The sequence below is a fragment of the Drosophila yakuba genome, chromosome X (assembly GCF_016746365.2).
Source record: "Drosophila yakuba strain Tai18E2 chromosome X, Prin_Dyak_Tai18E2_2.1, whole genome shotgun sequence".
Lineage (NCBI taxonomy): Eukaryota > Metazoa > Arthropoda > Insecta > Diptera > Drosophilidae > Drosophila > Drosophila yakuba.
Genome location: NC_052526.2, coordinates 3003699 through 3011537, shown reverse-complemented (window position 1 = coordinate 3011537; position 7839 = coordinate 3003699). Strand labels below are relative to the sequence as shown.

The 7839-nt window shown below is 51.1% G+C and overlaps 3 protein-coding genes across 7 annotated transcripts; 1 reads left to right on the top strand and 2 right to left on the bottom strand.

Moving 5' to 3' along the window:
- Positions 1-352: 352 nt before the first annotated feature.
- LOC6524125 (NAD-dependent protein deacylase Sirt4) lies at positions 353-1667 on the bottom strand. Of its 2 annotated transcripts, XM_039370224.2 has the most exons (3): positions 1421-1667; positions 939-1221; positions 691-883 (listed from the first exon to the last, which is right to left on the bottom strand). In XM_039370224.2, the coding sequence occupies exons 1-3, from the start codon at positions 1599-1601 to the stop codon at positions 835-837; spliced, it is 513 nt and encodes a 170-aa protein (XP_039226158.1). In that variant the 5' UTR covers positions 1602-1667; the 3' UTR covers positions 691-834. The 2 variants fall into 2 exon arrangements, with proteins under 2 accessions (XP_002099989.1, XP_039226158.1); XM_002099953.3 differs by having other exon boundaries at positions 353-1221; positions 1421-1665.
- A 249-nt stretch (positions 1668-1916) lies between these two features.
- LOC6524124 (RNA-binding protein 25) lies at positions 1917-6369 on the top strand. Of its 3 annotated transcripts, XM_043206759.1 has the most exons (7): positions 1918-2180; positions 2236-2335; positions 2423-2664; positions 2856-4041; positions 4105-4933; positions 5002-5633; positions 5738-6369. In XM_043206759.1, exons 2-7 carry the CDS (start codon positions 2273-2275, stop codon positions 5831-5833), a joined length of 3048 nt encoding a protein of 1015 aa, XP_043062694.1. In that variant the 5' UTR covers positions 1918-2180; positions 2236-2272; the 3' UTR covers positions 5834-6369. The 3 variants fall into 3 exon arrangements, with proteins under 3 accessions (XP_039226157.1, XP_043062694.1, XP_043062693.1); XM_039370223.2 differs by lacking the exon at positions 5738-6369 and having other exon boundaries at positions 1917-2335; positions 5002-5298; positions 5426-5627; XM_043206758.1 differs by having other exon boundaries at positions 1918-2335.
- On the bottom strand, positions 6268-7642 carry LOC6524123 (ras-related protein Rab-18). Of its 2 annotated transcripts, XM_002099951.4 has the most exons (4): positions 7448-7642; positions 6931-7363; positions 6757-6869; positions 6268-6695 (listed from the first exon to the last, which is right to left on the bottom strand). In XM_002099951.4, the coding sequence occupies exons 1-3, from the start codon at positions 7504-7506 to the stop codon at positions 6768-6770; spliced, it is 594 nt and encodes a 197-aa protein (XP_002099987.1). In that variant the 5' UTR covers positions 7507-7642; the 3' UTR covers positions 6268-6695; positions 6757-6767. The 2 variants fall into 2 exon arrangements, with proteins under 2 accessions (XP_002099987.1, XP_039226159.1); XM_039370225.2 differs by having other exon boundaries at positions 6679-6869.
- Positions 7643-7839: the final 197 nt, after the last annotated feature.

Here is a 7839-nt window from a genome sequence, read left to right as displayed (position 1 = left end):
GTGTGCGAGCGGGACCACCATGCCTCAATTGCGGTTCATTTATGTGGAGCACAGAGAGCAGCGGCCTAAAGCAAAAACAAAAACATTCAACGGGAGCGAGCGAAAGTGCGCAGCTCTCCCCGGCGCTCCTGCTTCCGCTTCCTGTTGCGATGTGCTGGAATTTCAGCTCACATTCACGCTGAGAGAGAGCGCCCTGAGAGAGGATGCGGAGGACATGGACGTGGGTGTACTTGGGGGATGAGAGAACCCTTTTTCCGGAAAGCGTGTCATTGTGTTTTGGCTCCGGAGGAGCCTGCGCGAAATTGAGCCAAAGGCACAGGAATAAACGACACTCATTATGCTAGGTGCATACTTCCCATTTGCAAATATTCATCTTTAACATTTATTTTTTAGCTAAAATAGAAAGTGTTGCTTTCCATAACTACAACTTTAGTGGGAGGTAAACATATAACAACGGTGAGGATTAGCTGGCGTTTTTCGCGTTGCGAAAGTCAAACAGTTTGGGTATCACATCGCCGCACTTGGCGGAGATCTTGATATCCGCCAGGTGATCGGCGCGCGTTTCGCCAATATTCACAATGGCCACAGGTAGTTTAAGGTCCTTTGTTTGCAGGACTACGCGGTAGCCGGAGAAAACCAGGAGACTGGATCCGAGCACCAGCAGGCCTTCGCTATTGTACACCATCCCTGCAATCTGATCCACTCGTGGCCGTGGCACAGAATCACCGAAGAAGACAATTTCCGGTTTCAAGTCGCCGCCGCACTGGGTGCACTCGGGTATCCGGAAGTTCTCGATGTACTCCAGTGGGATCTCCACATCGCCGTCGGGCCGAATCATGTCGGGGGCATCTTTGAAGGCCGGATTGAGGGACGCCAGTATGCTCTGGAACTCGTGACGATCGATACGGTATTCGCAGGACAGGCACTTGACCACATACCCACTGCCATGAACCTCCACAACGTTCCGGCTGCCCGCCTTCGTGTGCAGCCGGTCCACATTCTGGGTGACCACCGCCTGGACCCGCTCCTCCCGCTCGAATCTGGCCAGTGCGTGGTGCGTGGCATTCGGCTGTGTGGCGGAAAACTTGGGCCATCCCACAAAGTTTCTGGCCCAGTACCGCTTTCGCACCGCCGACGACTTGACGAACTCCATGTGCTGAACAGGCTTGTGATTGGACCGGGCGTAGAGTCCCACGCCCTCGGACCGGTAGTCGGGAATGCCTGAAAATTATTTCAAGGTTTTAGAGAACTAGAAATGTTGATTAAAATTTAAATGATGTGTTCTCAAATTGCCAAATTATAATACTTTAAAGCAAGTTACTGCAATTAGCATTATATAAGTAAATGAATAATGTGAAAACTTTTAAAACTTTTGGAATGCATTCTGAACATAGTAAAGTTGGTAAATCCAGGAACTCACCCGATTCCGTCGAGATGCCAGCGCCCGTGAGAACCAAAACATTCGGTTTGGACAGGAGAAAGTCCTCCAGCCGCTTGATGTCGTCCTCCACGGCGGGCTTGTGATGCGGCACGTACTCCTGCTTGGCGGTGGAGCTGCGCAAGGTGGTGCTCCGGAAGCGGAGCAACTGGCCCACACGCATTGTTTTGTTATGTATTATCACAAGTATTATTTAGTTGTTTTTCGGTTACGTTACTAGAGGTGAGCCAACATCGATAGCAACGATAGGCTTAACAAATACAAAGGACAAAAACAAAATTTTGTGAATTAGTCGAAAAAGGGGTATCTTGCATACAATTAAAAGAGAAAGTTTTTTTAAATACCCAATAACTAAAATATTTGTTTACCGCTGTCGCAAAAAATAATGAAATCGAATAGCGAATGTGAATAGCGTTGGCAGCCCCGCCGGCAATCGATAACTGAACGACCCCATCGATTTTTACACGCCATCAGTCGATAGCAGCTTGCTAGCAGCTACCATCCCTAGAGCAACGGCCGCAGAAAAAGGAGATTCTATTCGGTAATTTACGCGTGGATATAGCACGCGCCGTGAAACCAGAACTTGCAGGCCAGCCGTCCCGAGATCTGCTCAGTGAACCTCGCGGGCGTACAGCTCAGGAAGCAGGAAACAGGACATCCACACTCACATTTACCACTCCGTGTGGCGTTTGCGCCCATCCGTGCGTACCTGTGTGTGTGTGCGTTGCTCGTCTGTGTGTGTGTGTGTGAATTGTCGGCTTTAATTTTGCAAGCTCGCTAAAGTTGGGTTTTTAAAGGACATCAGGACATCATAAAGCAGTCGCGGCGCACAAGATGTCGTACCCGCCGCGGGCGCCCATGCCGCCCTACATGAATGCATCCATACCGCCGCCGCACGTAAGTCTCCCTTTCTGGGTCACAATCACAATGGAACTGTCTGAATCTGAGGCCAAATCCTCGTTCACCAACTTCTTTCGCTTCCAGATGATGCAGAACATGGCCAAGCCGCCGAGGAGCTTCCGCAACTCGGCCACCATCAGCTCACAGCCGACAGTATACCATCGTCCGCCGGAGCCGCAGCCACAGTTCCGCGGACCGATCATCACCGTCTTCGTGGGCAACATCAGCGAACGCGTCCCGGAGGCACTGCTCAAACGCATCCTGACCGCCTGCGGCATGGTCATCAACTGGAAACGGGTCTCCACATTTGGCTTCTGCGAATTTGAGTACGCTTATCTGTCTTTAGGTCATGCCAAAATCACCTTGTTAGGCTTAGGTTCCAAATTATGGTTAAATGCTAGAGAAGCAATTGATTACTCTTGAAGGCTGTTGCAACCGTAGATAGCCGCTGAACGCATACCTTTTCTAAATGCTCCTATTGGTATTCTGCTAACCGATATCCTTGACCTCCTTTTAGCGGACCTATTGCAGCGATGCGAGCTGTACGCCTGCTCAGCGAGCTGGAGATCGATGGCAAGAAGCTGGTGGCCAAAGTGGATGCCAAGAACAAGGTACTCATCGAGGATTACAAGGAGCAGGAGTGCAAGAACGGCGACCGCTCCAACCCAGTGGACGAAAAGACCGAGGACGAGTTCGCCATTGCCCAGATGCACGAGTTTCTGGAGGAGCACAAGCACGAGTTCGACGGATTCGATAGCAGCAGTCGCGCCGATTTGTACGGCAGCACTAGTCGCAACAAGAAGACTCGCCGCGAGGACGACATCAAGATCAAGGTGCTGAGTGAAAATGCACTGGAGGAGGAGAAGCGCAACTTGATTAGCAGCGAGATAGGCAAGTTCCGTATGCGTGCGGAGGCCGACGAACATCGCAAGGAGCTGGAGAAGGAGAAGGAAAAGGAGAAGCTTGCGGCCAGCAAGGAGAAGGAACGCGACAAGGAGCGCAAAAAGCAGCGCGAGAAGGAGCGCAAATCGTCGACTAGCAAGTCTAGCAGTTCAACGACAGGGGCCACCAGTTCCTCCGGCGCCACAGCCACCTCTTCAACAACCGACGCCGATGGCGCTGACGCATCGGAAAAGGTGGACAAAGAAGCAGCCCCCGTTTTGGTCAAGGAAGCAGCTGCCGCTAAGGAGCCGAAAGAATCGTCCTCCTCCACGGGACGCAGTGCCAGCAGTCGCAAGGAGCCGGCTGAGGTAACACAAAAGGAGCGCCGCTCCGACTCCAAGGAGTCGCGCCGCCGCCGCTCGAAATCCCGCTCCAAAGATCGGGAACGGGAACGTGAACGTGAGCTGCGCGAGCTTCGCGACAAGGAGCGCGAGCGCGAACGTGAAAGGGAGCGGGAACGGGAGCGTGAGCGCGAGCGGGAACGCAACGAAATGCGCGAACGGGAGCGCAACGAGATGCGTGAGCGCGAACGGGAACGCGAAAGGGAGCGGGAACGTGAGCGCGACCGAGAACGCGAGCGGGAGCGCGAGGAGAAGCTGCTGAAGCCAGCCCGGGACTCGCGGCGTGAAAAGGAAATGGAGGACGAACTGCGCGACCGCAAGAAAGCCGAGAAGAAGGCGCGCGAAAAGGAGGCCGCCTACCAGACGCGCCTATCCAACTGGGAGATACGCGAGAAGCGCAAGGCCAAGGAGAACGAGAAGGTAAGTCACCAAGGTCTGCTGCATATGTTCTCACTCATCCAATATTAACTTTATGCCCACCAGTACCGCCTGAAGGAGCTGCTGCGCCAGGAGGAGCGCGAGACCGATGCCAAGCGACTGAAGGAGTTCGTCGAAGATTACGACGATGAGCGCGACGATTCGCTCTATTATCGGGGTCGCGAACTGCAGCAGCGACTGGCGGAACGAGTGCGCGAGGCGGATGCCGATTCCAAGGATCGCGAGAAGGAGGCCGACGAGTTGGCCGAGCTTAAGTCTAAGTTCTTTAGCGGGGAATACGAGAATCCATCGCTGGAGTTCGAAAAGGCGCGTCGCGAGATCGAGAAGCTCTACGAGCCACGCATTCTGATCAGTGTGAACCAAGACCCGCCGGCAGCGGCGACAGCTTCGGCCCATCAGCGCAAGCAGGCCGCCTCGGCAGCGGGTGAAGGCGGTGAGGGACAGAAGCAGCGACAGAAGAACCAGCAGCTGGACAGCTATGATCCGGACACGGCCGGCATGAATGATGACGACTCCATATCGAATGACGACCGCGCCTCCATGGCCGACACAGCCTCCAATGCCAGTGGTGGCTATGCCAAGAACAACAACAACGACCAGTCGCGGACGAACAGTTTGAGCAGACAGAACAGTGAGTCGCGCGATTCACTGGCCCAGATCCACACTCCCACGCAGAGCGCCCTGCTGAATGACCAAGGATCGGGCCACGATGGCATGCTGCCCTCGGCCACGCCGCCCATGACAATGCCCCTCATCTCGCTGACTCTGGGCAACAACCTCAAGAAGAAGAAGATCGAGGCCACTGGCGTATTCGTCAACGACGACGACAACGATGAAAACATCAATCCCAAGAAGCGTAAGCTGGTGCCGCTAGGTGAGTTTTCGATTCGACGCATTATCATAGACATCCTCTAATGCCTTGCTGTTGCCTTGCTTTCGTAGACTACGATGACAACATGAGCAACACGACGCCATCCAATCATGCAGCCAGCAGCAGCAGCGGTGCTGCGAATAGCAGCAGCAGCAACAATAACAGCAGCTCGGCGGATCGCCAAAGCTCCGCCGTGTCGGCGGCCACCGCCGCAGCAGCTGCCGTTAGCCAGAAGATCGCACAGGCGGGCGGCTCATCGGGGTCGGGTTCTGGTTCTGGTTCGGGCTCCGGCTCCGGTTCGAACGGTGGCTCCGGTGGCAAGAACAACGGCAGCAGCAACAAACAGAACAGCAGCAGCAGCAAACATGGTAAGAATGAGGCAGCTGCATCTGCCGGCGGTAGCGGAGATGCTGCCGCTGCAAACACCAAAAAGGATGAGAATGGTGCAAAGGTGTATGATGAAAAACGGCGGCATATAAAAAGCATTATTGACAGGATACCCACGCAAAAGGAGGAGCTATTTAATTATATGCTTGAACGCAACGAGATTGACAGCGGTCTAATGGAACGCAAAATACGTCCATGGATCAATAAGAAAATCATCGAGTATATCGGTGAGCCGGAGCCGACGCTGGTGGACTTTATATGTTCCAAAGTGTTGGCCGGCAGCCCGCCTCAAAGCATCTTGGATGATGTGCAAATGGTGAGTGTGGAGCGATCGCCACTAGATTGCCACTACAATAATAATATGAACCATAACTAATTCAATACTCTACCCTTCTCCCTCTGCTTCGATGGCATCATCAGGTACTGGACGAGGAAGCCGAGGTCTTTGTGGTGAAGATGTGGCGACTGCTTATCTACGAACTTGACGCCAAGAGGTTCGGCCTTGCGGGGAAATAGTAGGATGCCCGCCGTGCGCATCCCTGGGGAACTGGGCGGGAGCAGGTGCGGAGGTGCGATCATGGGATCGATGGAGGAGCAACTGCGTGAATAGACTCTAAGTTACTCTTACGGAACCTATGCGATTACAAGTTTGTACATAGGGGGCGTGCTCCGGAAATTATTGCGGCCAAATGTCCAGCTTTGTTTTCTAAGCCTCTACCGCGTGCAAAAAGGAATATACAAGAAATTGATGAAAAGGGAGCCGATCGTGAAAAGCGGAAGTAGAAGCAGAAGCGCAGCCTCAATGATTTCTAAATCCACCTTGTTAGCGTTAATTGCTAAAGTAATTCATCGATTATTGTAAATACACACTAAACTCACTTATAAATTTACACCACCAGAAGCAGCAAAGAAGGGAAAATCGTACGGAAATAAAAATAGCATAGCCCATGTACATTTCAGTTGGTCTCTGATCCAATTCTCCTCTTTATTTGTTGTGTTCTTGAACGCAAACGGAAAACTTTCTTCATTTCAATAAAACAATGAAAAGAAAACTCTCAACTTGACTTTTGACTGGTCGCAAAAGAACTGCAAGCAAACGAAAGTTGTGCAGGAATCAAAAGCCGGATAAAATGTCACATGTATTGTATCAGATGTGCGCAAAGTGGAATATTATTACTTTTTTTTTTTAGAATAAATTTAAAATTGAGAAGAAGTTGTGAGCCCCTTAGAATAAGAATATACCAATTAACTTTAGTTCGTACAGGGATAATGGAAAGATACTACTGACTGATTTGGCAGACTGTTCCTTGCAAATTAAGTGAATCTTTATCCCTGCTTCGATAGGAGTACACGATTGAACGTTAAGGTTGAGTTTATGCTAGTGATATTGAAACGATTAAATAAATACACAAAATAAATTTGACAAAAAAACCACGTACAACATCTGTAATCAACAGTAACACGTGGATGCGCTTGCCTCCAAATCCCGATTGCTGGCGATGTCCAGACCGCCGGAGCTATTGCCATTGTTGAAGTATTCGGAAGAAACAATCTGCAGAGCGGATGGGTGTGGTTAGAAGCATTGATGGTAAGCATTTGGGAAAGTAACTCACCTTCTCCACTACGTCTTGGAACACATCGCTGACGAACTGATCGCATTTGGCCGAGGTCTCGATGAAGAGCGCTCTGTGCTTCCTGGCAAACTTGCGACCCTCCTCGCGATCGACCACTCGCTCCTGGTCGATCTTGTTGCCCACCACAATGATGGCAATGTTGGGATTGTCGCTGTAGCTGTCCAGCTCGGCCAGCCAGGCCTCCAGTTTGACCAGGCTGTCCCTGTTGCTGATGTCATACACCACAATGGCGCCCAGAGCCTTTCGGTAGAAACTGGGTGTCAGACTGCGGAATCTCTCGGCGCCAGCCGTGTCCCACAGGGCCACCTTGTAGTCTATGCCGTCGACGTTCATCACCTTGCTCTTGAAGTCCATGCCAATCGTGACGTCATGGTTCTCGTCGAACTTGTTCTCCACGAAGCGATGTATCAAACTATGGCGAAATACAAATGGTTGAGTGATGCAAGCTTTTTGGTAATATACGCAGTGGAATTGCTTCCTGGACTTGGAACTGCACCTGGACTTGCCCACGCCGCTCTCCCCGATCACCAGGAGCTTGATAGCCCGATCAGCCATTCTATGGTTTGAGCTTCGCTTGCTGCTTATCACTACTATTATTTACTTAAACCGATAAGAATATTGCCAATTGTATTATTTATGCAGATTATCTGGAGTGAGTGATTGCGGCGTTGCCACCTGCCTGCTTTGTTTACATTCTCACGCTAGAGATGGACCTATGTGATTGCAGCTCTGCCAGACCGGGAGTTTAAATTAGTGGTGGGATTCTGGCTTTAATCTGGCTATTTTTTATCAGACCTATCTAGCTCATTACAATTATTGAATATTATTATTTTAGAATTTCTTTCTCAGCTACGAATTGCTTTTACCATTATTACTATTTAACTGATG

What these genes read in the sequence shown, in the direction of transcription:
- LOC6524125 (XM_002099953.3), bottom strand. Translation starts at nt 1,601, where the DNA reads ATGCGTGTGGGCCAGTTGCTCCGCTTCCGGAGCACCACCTTGCGCAGC. An exon ending in TGGCATCTCGACGGAATCGG is followed by an intron (nt 1,222 to 1,420) that starts GTGAGTTCCTGG and finishes AATAATTTTCAG; the next exon opens with GCATTCCCGACTACCGGTCC.
- LOC6524124 (XM_043206759.1), top strand. Translation starts at nt 2,273, where the DNA reads ATGTCGTACCCGCCGCGGGCGCCCATGCCGCCCTACATGAATGCATCC. An exon ending in AGGCCAAGGAGAACGAGAAG is followed by an intron (nt 4,042 to 4,104) that starts GTAAGTCACCAA and finishes TATGCCCACCAG; the next exon opens with TACCGCCTGAAGGAGCTGCT. An exon ending in GCGTAAGCTGGTGCCGCTAG is followed by an intron (nt 4,934 to 5,001) that starts GTGAGTTTTCGA and finishes TTGCTTTCGTAG; the next exon opens with ACTACGATGACAACATGAGC.
- LOC6524123 (XM_002099951.4), bottom strand. Translation starts at nt 7,506, where the DNA reads ATGGCTGATCGGGCTATCAAGCTCCTGGTGATCGGGGAGAGCGGCGTG. An exon ending in AGCGGCGTGGGCAAGTCCAG is followed by an intron (nt 7,364 to 7,447) that starts GTGCAGTTCCAA and finishes ATTTCGCCATAG; the next exon opens with TTTGATACATCGCTTCGTGG. An exon ending in TCCAAGACGTAGTGGAGAAG is followed by an intron (nt 6,870 to 6,930) that starts GTGAGTTACTTT and finishes TCCGCTCTGCAG; the next exon opens with ATTGTTTCTTCCGAATACTT.